Here is a 15,189-nt window from a genome sequence, read left to right on the forward strand (position 1 = left end):
GGCTGCTCATTATATAAACCATCTGATTATCAATTCCATTGATTTAGATGGTAATAAAAATCAGACAGTTTCTATAACTAGCAGTCAACCTGCAACATCAGTTTTACACCCAGGCGGCAAGTTGAAAATACCCAATATCTGAAGTACACCTCGATCTAGTTGGATTTTGTTCTGTGCTGGTTTGGCTTTTCATTTGAGAAGTTTGCTTTATATTTGTATTTATTAGCTTACTCCATGGATTTCAAAACCTCATAGCAGTAGTCTATTTTGTTGTGATTATTGCCGTAGCAACATACAGAAGACTGCCTTATGAATCTAGTTCTTTGGTACTGAAGATAAGGAATAGTGAAATACATTGTAAAAACCTGTAGCATAGTTTAACGGCAACATTGATGCTGGCCTGCAACTCTTCTTAGAATTCTTGATGTTCTTACCAATGTATAACAAATTATAATACTTTCATATAATTACTAGCCTCTGTGCAGTAAAAACTGCTGTTCCATTTTGTCAGACATGGTCAGATTATATATATATATACACACATTTTTTTAAAATCACTGTGCACAAACTCATATTTAAATAAAACAATTTACTTGGGGGAAAACATTGAATAAAATATGTAAGTACTTCCTTACTTGCCAAACATAGGAAATGTTTATAAATACTTTGAACAAAATGTAAAATATTGCAGATGCTGGAAATGCGAAACAAATGCAGCAAGTGCCGGAAACACTCAGCAGGTTCTGCAGCTTCCGTAGAGAGAAACAAACAAGACATTTTGAGTATGGTCCCTTCATCAGAACTTGGTGTAGGACAGCTCTGAAATAAGGTGAATGGATGCTGCTGAAGAGAAAGGTTGAGAGCATGCATGCAATGGCACATAGTGGAGAGGGTGGATTTTGTGAATCAGCAGGAGCTCTGTGTTTAATATCAGGGAGATATCGATGATCGTGGCTGGATCTGAAGCAGGAAGGGCGAAATCTAAACTGAGTCCATGTAGAATGAGTCAGAGCTGGAGACAGGTGCTGTGAAAAGGGATGTGGCTGTGAAAGTGGGTCTTAACAAATATATGATTAACGCCAAAGAGGGAAAAAGACAGCAATGAAGGAAAACAGGGTTCAAGAATCAAATGGAAATCACATCAAAGAGAGGAGTAGCACTTCTTCAAGGTAGGCACTCCTGAAAGGGAAATGGCAGTGAATTAAACAGTATGAAGAAAAAGTAAAACACTGAAAATGCTGCAAATGTGAAACAAAAACAGAAAATCAGGTTCTGGGAAGGGTCCATGTCCTAAGCTAATCTATAAAGTTTTGTGTTCCTATTTGCCCTGCTGACTATTAAAATGGCCATCAGGGAGTCTCTGAGTATCTCAAGGGCTTCAGTGGCAATCATTGTTGGTTGCAACTTCCACAATGGAGGCTGAGTCAGTGATGAGAGCTGACCACCTTGGGGAGGCCTCAATCTCAGGCAAGCAAATAAAGTAATTGCACAAAAAACGAGAGGGGCAAAGTGCAAACATAAAGAGAGAAATGAAGTAAATACAAGGGAAGAGGCAGAAAACGGGGGGGAAAAGCAAAGAGAAAACACAGAGACAGAGATGGAGAGAAATTATAGAAGAACTGAGCCAAAAATAAGAGAAAGGCAAAAAGAAAACAGGCGAGAAAGAAAAGTTGTCAGAAATGTTAAAATCAACATAAGAAGCAGCAGAAAGAGATATTTAAGAAAACAAACACTATAGCAAAGCGACAGAGAAAAGTAAAGAATTAAGAAACAGATGAAGAGATACAAATAAGTAGGCGATAAATTCAGCAGAGAACGAAAGTGAAAAGCTAAGTTCAAAATGTTAAATCTAACTATTGTACATTTTCATTCAGTTGCTGGGTGGTTTAACTCTTTATAGACACCTTGGATAAAAATATCTTCCAGTGCTTCCAAATCTGCGTAAGGACACTCTGTTTCCATGTTTCCCCTTGGGAAAAGCATCAAAGAAATACATGGAAAAATATTGTATGCTAAGGAAAAGTCTAATCATGATCTAGGAAGTGTACCTGAGGTAAAACAAACTGTCCTGATTGAATATGAAGCATCTGAATACTGTTGAATCTTCATATTTTTTAACATATATATTCTTGGATCTGAATATCATCATATTATATTACTCTGCTATTGTACTCCCAAAATCCATAGGGATTGCTTTCATTACAAAATCATATGGACACAGATAATTGGTTTCTAAAAAGGATGAAACTATCTCATCATCATGTTTTACAGAAGATGACTGTTAATCATCCAATAAAGCAATTTTTTATTTGCCGATCTAAGAATAGAAAATTAGATCTGACAATTGAATGTGGAAACTATACTGAAAGAGCCAGTGACAATCAGAAACAGTTAAAATAAATGACTGTGCTTATTCCGTTTTCATTTCCTCCTATTTTATATCAGTCTTCACTTTACAAGCCAGCTGCAGTATAAACAGTGGACAAACTGTAACAATTCCACCCTTTTATCAGTTTATAGTGTTTGCCACTAGCAAACAAACCGATTTTTTTTAAACCAACCTGCAGCATTTTAAATGTCTGGCGTTTGCCAATTAAGTCATTCATTACTAACGATGCGAACAGAAAAGACCATCTTTTTCTGAATGCTTTTCATTTAATGAAACCCAATACTTCCTGCAGATGACAGTTCAGAATCTTAGCAACAAGAGCTGGTTGCTGTGACCAAGGGATGACACGTAGCATGTTAATTAGTCCCTTACTCTGATTCATGACAGACAGGAACCTCCTGTGATCACTCTAAATCACTTGCTGCTGGTTGCGTGAGCATTTGCTGTGCCGAAAGCAGCTAGTCTAAAGCCTACTTATGTCAGCTCCATTGCTTCTGCACGAGATAGCTTGCAGCGTAGTCAAAGGGAAGCAGCATCGAAATCAAACCGACGGAAATTCAGCATGAAATGGTAAACATGAAGGGAGTAGAGCTCCAGCACTTTCTGCAAATCAACATAACGTGATAACTGCAACTCCTCCCTCCTTTCTATCTGCATCTTTAATCTTTGACAGGTTCCCACCCTGATGTGTTCAGCCAATCTCCGTTAACTGATGATAGGCAGTCGTCACTTGCTGGCTCCTCACTTGTCTCCCTGGTGTTACATACAGCAGTTTGTTGTAAAATGGAATACGAGAGAGACGGGATCCAAACAGAGTCTACTCTGCCTCTGTACTTCGAAAGTTCTGAAAATATGAGAAAAATAGACCAACGATCAGCTCTTTACAGCAGCAGGAGAATTATTCATTGTTTCAAACATTAAATTTCTATGATCTGCAATCAACCAACATCAGGATCTTTCTGCCTGTTCTCTCTCTTCAGATTTAAGGTAGATTTTGTCCTACATATTCAATATGATTTTATACTATTCCCTAACTTTTTTTCTTTTATTGTTGTCATTGCAAATATTTATGCAAAATTTTAAGGACCCTTTCTGTGATTCATTCGGGTTTTAACATAGTGAGTTAAAATCTAGCTGAAGTGATTAAAGTAATTACCATGACAATTTTTAGAACTAAAGTATAAAGATAAATATGAACAAGGATCTACATGCAATGTAAAGCAGTGGTCACTGACCTACTGTGACAGGGTTTACCTGGAAGATGAATCTCAGGTATAAAAAACTGGATTATAAATAATTATTAATTATATTTCATAAAGTGATTCAGCTGGTTTGTGCAAGAAAATGCCATAGTTTATTTGATAAACGTATTTAAAACATATACACCACTAATTTTACTCTGCTTGATTGTTTCAGTTTATTGTACCTGGGATGAACTTGGTGATGTTTGTTTTTCCCAGTGTCACGCTCAGTCCTACAGGATTGGCTCCATGTACATCCTACGGCAAGGGTCACTGGAAGACGGCTGAGAGACGGCCATGATGTGCTCACACCACCCAGCTTTCTCCTCTGTTCTCCAAGGTGTCACCTTAAAATTCCAAAGATTTGTGCTGCTACTGCTTTGTGCCTGTATGGCAGGCAATGCTTCTGTAATTTGCCCTCCAGTCTGCATCTGTGCTAGTGATATCATTACTTGCACTAATAAAAACCTGACCACAGTGCCAAGGACGCTACGTAAAGTTGCGACCAGCTTGGATGTTAGCTATAACAGTATCAGCCTACTTGGTTCTAACTGGGCTCCAGCCTTCTTAGACAGACTGAAAACACTCATTCTCAATCACAACAGTATCGACTTCCTCTCCAGGGGGGCCTTTTGTTCCACACCACAACTGAGATATCTAGACCTGTCCTCCAACAAACTGAAAACATTGGACGACTCATCGTTTCAAGGCTTGAAATCACTGGAGACCCTGCTTCTTTACAACAATCAAGTGACACAAGTTAGCACAGGAGCTTTTGAAGGTTTGTATAAACTTCATAAATTATATCTCAGTCAGAACCTGATCTCGCACTTTCCCTTGCAGTTGTATAAAGGAAAGTCTAAACTTCCGTTGCTCGAACTGTTGGATTTGTCCTTCAATAAATTGACTTCTGTACCAGTCCTACAGTTGAGTGCACTGTCAGTCAGGCTGCAAAGTGGTTTGTACCTGCATGCAAACCCATTTACCTGTGATTGTAATTTCTACACAATGGTCACCTACTGGTATAATAGACAGTTTAGGTCTGCAGTGGATTTTAAAGATGATTATAGGTGTTATTTTCAGCTCGACTCCAAGAGAAGTGTTAGTGTTTTACTGATCCATGATGACCTTTTGAATTGCTCCAATAGTGCTGTCAATGGCTCTTTTCATGCCACTGGACTGATTTATGAGGCTCACGTGGGGGATAGACTAGTGATAAACTGCGACAGCAAGATACTGGATGCAAAAACAAATGTCCTATGGGTCACGCCCAGGAATGATACGTTGCAGCCAGGCATTCAAGATCAGGGTCTGCAGGTATTATTGAATGGAAGCCTCGAGATTCAACAGGTTCAACCTGAAGATGCAGGGATCTACTCCTGTATAGCAATTAACAGCAGACGAATGCTAAACGAAACAATAGACGTGACACTGAGGGTCCACAATTTTACACAAAACAGGCAGCGTTCACAAACCTTTAACACAGCCTTTACCACCCTCTCTGCCTGCTTAGCTAGCATTATTTTGGTCTTGATTTATCTTTACTTAACACCCTGTCGCTGTTGGTGCAAATCCAAGCAAAAGCACAGAAAGCCAAATGGAAACAGTGCTCACTCTTCGATCCTGAGCACCACTCCCTCACATGAAGCAGGGGCAGAAAGGAAAGCCAGCACTTGCAAGCGGGTGGTTTTCCTGGAGCCAGTTAAAGAGCCGCTAAAGGGGCAGAATGGGAAAATGAAGCTGCTCCCCACCAGTCACACCATGGCGGAAAAGATCCTGAGAGCAAACCGAGGAAAAGCTGATGTCGACTCAATCAGTTCTGTGTTTTCAGATAACCTCATTGTGGCATAATCCAAATATCATGGATGTGGCTTTGTCAGAAGCTCGATTGCTGCCTGTTAGACATATTGAGATGACCTGTCACCTCCTAATGTTGGCATTTATGCTAAATCTCCTTGTTTGTGGAAATGTGAAAACAGGACTGAAGAGAAATTCTGATATCTTGAATGTTAATAGGGCTATGTCACCTTGGAGAGGAGTTTCACAAATCTACTCCATTTCTGGAACTGTGGAAGATCCTTCATGAGGGGAAACATATGCACTGCCCTATCTTCTGAAGTCCACATATTATCCTGGCAGTTTTTCTTGTCATAAGTTAAAACCCCCCCAAAAAAACTTGACACACAGGTTAGATGCTGTGATGAAGCTGTTTTGCAGTGATAAATATGCTGCATGTTTACAAGTCTTTCTTTCAAGTTGACATAGCCCTTTTAAAGGACTCATTGTGACTGGTGATGTTTTACTAAATCCTTAGAACCCAAGAGTAAAATAAAGCCTCATTAATGGTCTTGCATCTGCTCCATATACACCGGCACATAATATGCAATGCTAATTTTGCTTTAATAACCAATGAAGCTTTGTAAAATGATTAATCTTTGCAACATAAATTCACTACAATGTTGCTACATTCGATTTTTCATAGATATTTGCCACGAATTACATTTTTAAAAATTCCAATAACAGACGATTATTCTCGTCAGCTTGTTGACAACAGACATGTATAGAATCATTTATCACCTCACTGCTATACTCACATTGGCTAGGAGACTAAATTTACATTGTAGAGTATAAATTTGTACAAAAATTTAAAAGCCCTGCCCACACTGTAATGGCAACAAATGGTTTAATTAATTTGTCCAACTGCTGAGTTTCAACTTAAAGCTTTTGAACTAGCAGATTTCAAAGTCGGCAGTTATGAGAGCCAGTTCTTTTCATATCATTGTAGCATCAGTAAAATTGAAGGATTAAGAGTAATGGTTCATTAACAATAACATTGATGTCTACATATTGAAACCCTGCAGCAGGAAGAATCCATTCGATGACCCAGTAAATACGTGACTAAAGTATTGGTCTCGCAGCTGGCAAATGCCAACTTAAATTCCAATCTCGACAGATGCTTGTGTTCAGCATTCCCAGCAGGATGAGCTTCATCAGCCCGGCTTCAGCTATAAGACTGTCTGGGGAGGGGTTAAAAAATAAGCTCTCCGGTGGCTCCTTTTTCTACCCTTGCTCAGGCATACTTCTCAGTGCTTCTAGCCAAGGAGTAGTGTTGATGCTGCAAGGAACAGACAGTTCTATCTAACTTAAGATGGGGAGGGGGGGATATGTTACAAAAATAAATTAATTAATAAGAAAAATTCTATAATCATTTATTCTATTTCATATCATTTATAACCATTAAATTAAATGATTTAATTGTAAAAGAAAATCTATTCCAAACATCATAAATGTATAGTCAAAAACAAGTGTTTACTTTGAATGTGAAATTGTTCAATTATTAGTTTGTACTTATGTATTTAAGAAAAATGAGAGTCTGTAAATGCAGTATTTTGTAGTTTCAATTTACTGTAGGAGATATCTATCTTTGTTACCATAATCTTAGAAATTTTACGGTATAATGTATATGATATCTAAAATGCCCTTTGATATTCATTGTCTTAGTTTGTAATATCTGGTTCTCAAAATTGTAGATTTGAAACAGAATTATGCTATTAGAAATACAAAACATACAAAAATAAGTGTGACAATTTATTTGCATTTGCCTCTGTTATCCTCCTTTTAGATGCCATTTAGTTGTACTATTAGTTTTTCACTGGAATAGATAGAACACCATTTATGTTCTATAACTAGCAGGCACAGTGCAGTAGTACCTTTAAAACCACTGACCTGAATTAAATTCTAATTCCCTAGGCCTCAAATACAGACACAGCAGACTCTACATACCACATATGCATCAAAATCCAAAGCACAACAAGATTATCATTATTTTTAAAATAACTCTGCAAATGACATGTTTTAAGTGGTTCCTTAAGTTTCTCAAATTCTACTTCGAAACTAATTTTCTAAATATTTCATGAACTGCATGCACCTTTATAAAGTACTGTGATAAGCAAACAGATCCAAATGAACGTTTAGAAAGTACATTCATGAAGTAGTATGCTGTTTTTTATTTTAGCTCATGTTAAGTTTTGTTACTTTTTGAAGACAGACTTAATGGTATGCAAGATATCCTAAGCAGAAAACAATATTCACCAAAAAGCTGGACATTCTCCCCTTCTCTTTCCAGAACAAAGGATTAGTCCTATGCTAGAAGTCTCCAAATTACAACCTATTTAATTCCCATTGAACTATTTAGTTTACCAGAGTCTGGCAGCAGAGATATCTCATAGGAATTAGGATAGAGAATGGTTGCTTATGTTACAAATACAGGGCCCGATTTTAACTGGGGCCAGTTTTCAGCGGCTGAGTTTTGGGGCTAACTTTACCGCCCAAGGACGGGTGGGTTGGGGGCAGGTGGGAAGGTAAAAATTGTAAAAATGTAAAACTCGCCTCCAACCCGTTTTAACGGAGGCGAGTCGGAAGGCGGGACGGTCAGTAAAATCTTTTAAGGAGGCTGCATGCCTCCATTTTAATAGCTTTTTTTATTTTTAAACTCCTGGGGAAGTGATTCCCAGGCCTTCTGATTCTCGCCACGTAAGAGGAGGCGAGAAGGGCCCGATCAATAAAATCCTTTTATTGCACTCTTTGTGGACCAGGAGGAGCGGGAGTGTTTCCTCCAGGTTCAACAAGCTTACCTGCTGCGATCCGACACAAGGACAAGTTGAGAAGGCTGATTAAAAAAAGCACATGGGATCCTGGGCTTGATTAATAGAGACATAGGGGGTGATTTTAAACCCCAAGAACGGGTGGGTTGGGGACGGGTGGGAGTTGAAGATAATTGTTTTTTGGGTCGCGACTACAACCCGGTTTTATTTCCGGGTTTAACGTTGGCGCGTAAAAGTACAGGCTTCCCACTGGGAATGCAAAGTCTGAAAATTTTGCAGTTGCAACCCAAAAAAACAACTATTTTCAACTCCCACCCGCCCCCAACCCACCTGTTCTTGGGGTTTAAAATCACCCCCATAGATTACAAAAGCAAGGAAGTTATGCTAAACTTTTATAAAACACTGATTAGGCCTCAGCTGGAGTATCGAGTTAAATTCTGGGCACCACACTTTAGGAAGGATGTCAAGGCCTTAGAGAGGGTGCAGAACAGATTTACTAGAATGGTACCAGGGATGAGGGACTTTAGTTAAGTGGAGAGACTGGAGAAGCTGGGGTTGTTCTCCTTAGAACAGAAAAGGTTAAGAGGAGATTTAATAGAGGTGTTCAAAATCATGAAGGGTTTTGATAGAGTAAATAAGGAGAATCTGTTTCCAGTGGCTGAAGGGTTGGTAACCAGAGGATGCATATTTAAGATGATTGGCAAAAGAACCAGAGGCGACATGAGGAGACATTTTTTTATGCAGAGTTGTTATGATATGGAATGCACTGCCTGAAAGGGTGGTGGAAGCAGATTCAATAATAACTTTCAAAAGGGAATTGGATAAAAACATGAAGGGAATATATTTACCGGGCTATGGGGAAAGAGCAGGGGCATGGGACTAATTGGATAGCTCTTTCAAAGAGCCAGCACAGGCACGATGGGCCGAATGGCTTCCTTCTGTGCTGTAACATACTATGATACTATGATAAATTTAGCTAGCCCTTGAAGAGTTAATGGCTGTCAAGCAGTTTTCAAGTAATAACCCTTTGGTTATTATTAGTCTCACAACAATGAAAGCGCATAGACTGACCTACTTACAATTAGCTGAACATGTCCAGACATTTTCGTTCCTCTGTCCATTAAAACATTATTGGTCTTCTTTTGCAACCAATAGAAAATTCCAGAGTGACTGAAGTTGTGCCAGATCTGCTAGCGTGCTATGTTTCATGAGACCTCTTTGATTTATAATTATTGAGAAATCTGTACTGTCGCTTACTCGGACTCATTCTTTTGAGAGCTGTGCTATTTTTACTATTGTATTTTTCCCCCATCAGACTGTGGTAGCCCCGTGCCTCATTCGTTCAATAAAATTTCTGGCAGCCAAAAATACAAGTCATTTTTTTTTTAAAAAGCTATAATACTTCTCTCTTAGTTAAGTAGTTGGTTTAATTACATTAGATTCAAAGTCCTGACTTGTTTCCAATCATTTCCGATGTAAACTGGATCTCTTAATCAAATATATTTACATAAACAAAAAACCATTGCCCTCTGATTGACTCCCATGATATGATTAATAAACATTTCATCACAGTTGGCGCCTTAACTGACAACCATCAAAACCATCTATGAACTGGCCAAGAAGGGTGACTGCACTCATTTAATAGACAGAACAAAAATCACAAATGCAGCAAATAAAATCAGAACAGAACAGTTCCAATATTCAGTATTTTTCTGCTGTCTTTTAAAATAAATTTGAATACATTTGAAATTTTAAAAATGGAAAAGTTTGTACGAAGCAAACTACAAAAAAGGGTTGTAAAGGCAGAAGGATGATTTAATGCAGGGTCCCGCCTGAAATATTGACCCATCTATCCTTTTCACATTTGATTAATCAACTGCATTTTCAGCATTTACTGTTTTTAATTTCAATTTCCAGCATTCCCGTTTATTTTTCTTTACATATCTCGGCTTCATCTAGTTAATCTGATCTCATCCAACAATCTCGACAGAGGTTGTTTATTGGAACAATTCACTTCAATTGCATAAAGTCCCACATCTCAATGTTATGCAATTAATGGAGAAATGCTTTCTAAAAACGATAAAACCTCTAACCATGGAAAACATATTCATCAAAAAGGCAAAGTGTGATTTCCTGACATATCACCTCAGTAAGCAGGATTCCATCAGACATTACATAGAATCATACAACACAGAAGGAGGCCATTCAGCCCATCGTGCTTGTGCCAGCTCTTTTGAAAAACCTATCCAATTAGTCCTACTCCTTTGCTTTTTCCTCATAGCCCTGCAAATTTTTCTTTTTCAAGTATACATCCAATTCCCTTTTGCAAGTTATTATTGAATCTGCTTCCACCACCCTGTCAGGCAATGCAATCCAGATTGTATCAACTCGCTGCATAAAAAAAGATTCTTCTCATCTCCCCTCTGGTTCTTTTGCCAATTATCTTAAATCTGTGTCCTTTGGTTACCGATCCTCCTGCCAATGGTATGTATTAGGTTTTTTTTAACTGCAGATCCCTTTTTACTCATAAAATATATCTAGCATCTAATTTATAATGCTATGTTTTAACACTTTCCAAATTAATGCATGGTGTAGTTTTGGATTCTTCATTTAAAACCAATTCATCTTCATCGTGAATTGATAAACATTATAATGGGTTTATAATATAATCTGACAATTGCTTTCAGAATTTATATTATGCATGTGGTGCTTAGAGACATCTAAATGGCATTTGTAGTTTATTGACCAGCAAATTATATGATTGAGTGCTGTGTTTAAGTGTTGCTGTTATCATAGAATCATAGAACGATATAGCACAGGAGGAGGCCATTCGGCCCATCATGCCTGTGCCGGCTCTTTGAAAGAGCTATCCAATTAGTTCCATTCCCCTGCTCTTTCCCCATAGCCCTGCAAATTTTCCCCCTTCAAGTATTTATCCAATTCCCTTTTGAAACTTTTTATTGAATCTGCTGCCACCCCCCTTTCAGGCAGTGCATTCCAGACCATAACAACTTGCTGCCTAAAATTTTTTTCCTCATGTCGTCTCATTTACCTTAAATCTGTGTCCTCTGGTTACCGACTCTTCTGCAACTGGAAACAGTTTCTCCTTACTTACTCTATCAAAACTGTTCATGATTTTGAACACCTCGATCAAATCTCCCCTTCTCTGCTCTAAGGAGAACAAGCCCAGATTCTCTAGTCTCTCCACATAACTGAAGCCTTTCATCCCTGGTACCATTCTAGTAAACCTGCTGTGCACCCTCTCTAAGGCCTTGACATCCTTACTAAAGGGCAGTGCCCAGAATTGGACACAATACTTCAGCTGAGGCCTAACCAGTATTTTATAAAGGTTTAGCATAACTTCCTTGCTGTTGCACTCTATGCCTTTATTTATAAAGCCAAGGATTCTGTATGCCTTCTCAACTTGTCCTGGCACCTTCAAAGACTTGTGTATGTGCAGCCCCAGGTCTCTCTGTTCCTGCACCCCCTTTAAAATTGTTTATATTGCCTCTCCTCATTCTTCCTACCAAAATGAATCACTTCACACTTCTCTGCATTAAATTTCATCTGCCATGTGTCTGCTCATTTCACCAGACTGTCTATGTCCTCCTGAAGTCTGTTACTATCCTCCTCACTGTTTACTACATTTCCGAGTTTCGTGTCATCTGCAAACTTTGAAATTATGTCCTGTATACCCAAATCCAAATCATTAATATATATCAAAAAGAGCAGTGGTTCCAACACTGACCCCTGGGGAACATCATTGCACATTTCCCTCCAGTCTGAAAAACAAGTGTTCACCACTACTCTCTGCTTTCTGTCCCTTATCCAATTTTGTATCCACGCAGCAACTGCCCTTTAATCCCATTGGCTTCATTCTTGCTAACCAGCCTAATATGTGCGGTACTTGATCAAATGCCTTTTGAAAGTCCATATGTACAACGTCAACCGCATTACCCTCATCAATCCTTTCCATTACTTCATCAAAGAACTCAATCAAGTTAGTCAAACATGATTTTCCTTTAACAAATCTGTGCTGACTTTCATTTATTAGCCCATACTTTTCCAAGTGCGAATTAATTTTGTCCTGAATTATTGTCTCTAAAAGTTTCCCAACCACTGACATTAGGCTGACTGGCCTGTAATTGCCGGGTTTATCCCTCTCCCTTTTTTTGAACAGGGATGTAACATTTGCAATCCTCCAGTCCTCCGGCACCATCCCCCTATCTAAGAAGGATTGGAAGATTGTGGCCAGAGCCTCCCCAATTTCAGCCCTTCCTTCCCCTCAGCAACCTAGGATGCAGCCCATCTGGATTGGATGTCTTTGTTACTTTGATCGCTGCCAACCTTATCCAATTTCTCTATTACCTTCTCCTTTACTGTGACATTGGTAGCATCTTCTTCTTTAGTAAAGATAGATGCAAAACACTCATTTAGTATCTCAGCCATGCCCTCTGTCTCCACAAGAAGATCTCCTTTTTGGTCCCTAATCGGCCCCACCCTTCCTATTTATATGTCTGTAAATGACTCTTGGATTTCCTTTTATGTTACCCACTAATCTATTCTCATACATTCTCCTTTCCCCTCCTATTTCCTTTTCCAGTCCTCCCCTGTACTTTTTGTATTCAGCTTGGTTTTCTATTGAATTGTGAACCTGACATTTATCATAAGCCTCCTTTTTCTGTTTTATTTTAATCTCTATATCTTTAGTCACCCAGGGAGCTCTAGGTTTGGGTGCCTTGCTTTTCCCCTCGTGGGAATATGCCTAATCTGTACCCAAACTATCCTCTCTTTGAAGGCCTCCCATTGCTCATTTACTGTTTTACCTGCCAATCTTTGATTCTAATCCACCTGGGCCAGATCCCTTTTCAACTCACTGAAATTAGCCCTCCTTCATTTGAGTATTTTCACATTTGGTTTTTCCTTGTCCTTTTCCGTAACTGCTCTAAACCTAATGATATTGCGATCACTCTTTCCCAAATGGTCTCCCACTGAAACATGCTCCACTTGCCCCATTTCATTCCCAGAACTAGATCCAGCACTGCTTCCTTCCTCATTGGGCTGGAAACACACTGATCAAGAAAGTTCTTTTGTATACATTTCAGGAATTCCTCCCCCTCTTTGCCCTTTACACTGTTACTGTCCCAGACTATACTAGGATAATTGAAGTCTCCCATTATCACTACTGTATAAATGTAAGGAATCTTACACCAGGTTATAGTCCAACAGTTTTATTTGAAAATCACAAGCTGTGATTTTCAAATAAAACTGTTGGACTATAACCTGGTGTTGTAAGATTCCTTACATTTGTCCACCCCAGTCCATCACCGGCATCTCCACATCATCACTACTGTATAGTTCTTGCATCTTTCTGTAATTTGCCTGCAAATTTGCTCCTTTATCTCCTTCCCACTATTTGGTGGCCTATAGTCTACATCCAGCAGCGTAATAGCTCTTCTCTTGTTCCTTAATTCTAACCAAATAGATTCTGTCTTTGAATCCTCAAGTACATCATCCCTTTCTAGTGCTGTAACAGTACCTTTGATCAATACTGCCACTCCCCCTCCTTTTCTTTTCCTTCCGTATCTTTCCTGAATACATTGTAGCCAGGAATATTAAGTGCCTATTCCTCCCTTTGTTTCAGCCAGGTCTCCATTACTGCAACTATATCATAATCCCATGTGGCTACTTGTGCCTGCAGCTCACCATATTCCGTGTATTTACGCACATGCACTCTAAATCCATTCTAATCTGCCTTGCTTTTCCTCCCTCTCTGATCCCTCCTATTTCTGAACTACTCTTTATTCTAATGCTGTTTGTCTCTCCCATTCCACTGTGCACCTCTCTAATGCTTCATCCTGGTGTCCCTTCCCCTGTCAAATTAGTTTAAACCCTCCCCCACAGCACTAATCAACCTTCCGGAGACAACATAAGTAATAAATTGCAACATAAATTATAAATTGCCTAATAGGTTGTGTATGTATTCAACAATAGGCTCAACAGATGCAGCATTAAATCAATTATTCCCACTCCCCAACTGTGGTTTTAGGCAGTTTACTACAGAAGAAAGTTGAAATTTCATACTAAATAAAAAGTTCTCATTACAAATTACTGTGCTAATACCTCAGGTTGTCTTATTATCCTGTTAATATACAATTTTCAGCAGAACTGACAATTAAATAACTTTTATGTTTTTAACTGGAACTTTTGGTAACCATTTTCTTGCAAATTACATTTATTATTATTTTTGAGGATATTATAATTCCACTATTGTTCTGCCCACACACTCCATCGCTGGCTGAGAAGGTAGAAGGCAGTCTGCTGCCAGGTCTCTGCCTAATGCTTTTCCCGTCTGCGAACAACCTGGCTTTCACTGCCTCCACCCAGCACCTAACCATCACAGACCCACTGAAACCGAAAGCACAGTAGGAGATGATTTTTTTTTCTGTACGCTATGTGTAACCAAATCAGAAAGCCGTTCTCTTTAAATAAATGATTTTGTTACACAAAGCAACAGAAATCTTTCCCCCAGTGTGGGGAACATTTGAAAGAAAGCAGAATCTGAAAATCACTTGTAAAAACAAACCATGATGGGAAGAGGGATCACAGAGATTCATATAGTTTATATTAAACTCTATTTCTCAGCTTTACATAATTCATCCAGGACTAAGAAAGAATTTCAATTGTATACCATCTTTCATGACTTCAAGTGCTTTATAGCCAATGAAGTACTTTTGAAGTGCAGTCACTGTTGTAATATAGAGAATTGTAAACAATTTTACAACACCAAGTTATAGTCCAGCAATTTTATTTTAAATTCACAAGCTTATTTTATTTTAAATTTAAAATTTTATTTTAAATTTAAAATAAAATTGCTGGACTATAACTTGGTGTTGTAAAATTGTTTACAATTGTCAACCCCAGTCCATCACCGGCATCTCCACATCGTAATATA

The 15,189-nt window shown here is 38.6% G+C and overlaps 1 protein-coding gene across 1 annotated transcript; it reads left to right on the top strand.

Annotated features, from left to right (window-relative positions):
- The first annotated feature begins 3,053 nt into the window (after window positions 1-3,053).
- LOC137334947 (amphoterin-induced protein 2-like) lies at window positions 3,054-7,191 on the top strand. Its single transcript, XM_068000037.1, has 2 exons — window positions 3,054-3,376; window positions 3,806-7,191. Exon 2 carries the CDS (start codon window positions 3,928-3,930, stop codon window positions 5,479-5,481), a length of 1,554 nt encoding a protein of 517 aa, XP_067856138.1. The 5' UTR covers window positions 3,054-3,376; window positions 3,806-3,927; the 3' UTR covers window positions 5,482-7,191.
- The last annotated feature ends 7,998 nt before the right edge of the window (window positions 7,192-15,189 follow it).

This window comes from Heptranchias perlo, chromosome 18 (genome assembly GCF_035084215.1).
Source record: "Heptranchias perlo isolate sHepPer1 chromosome 18, sHepPer1.hap1, whole genome shotgun sequence".
NCBI classification, from domain to species: Eukaryota; Metazoa; Chordata; class Chondrichthyes; order Hexanchiformes; family Hexanchidae; genus Heptranchias; species Heptranchias perlo.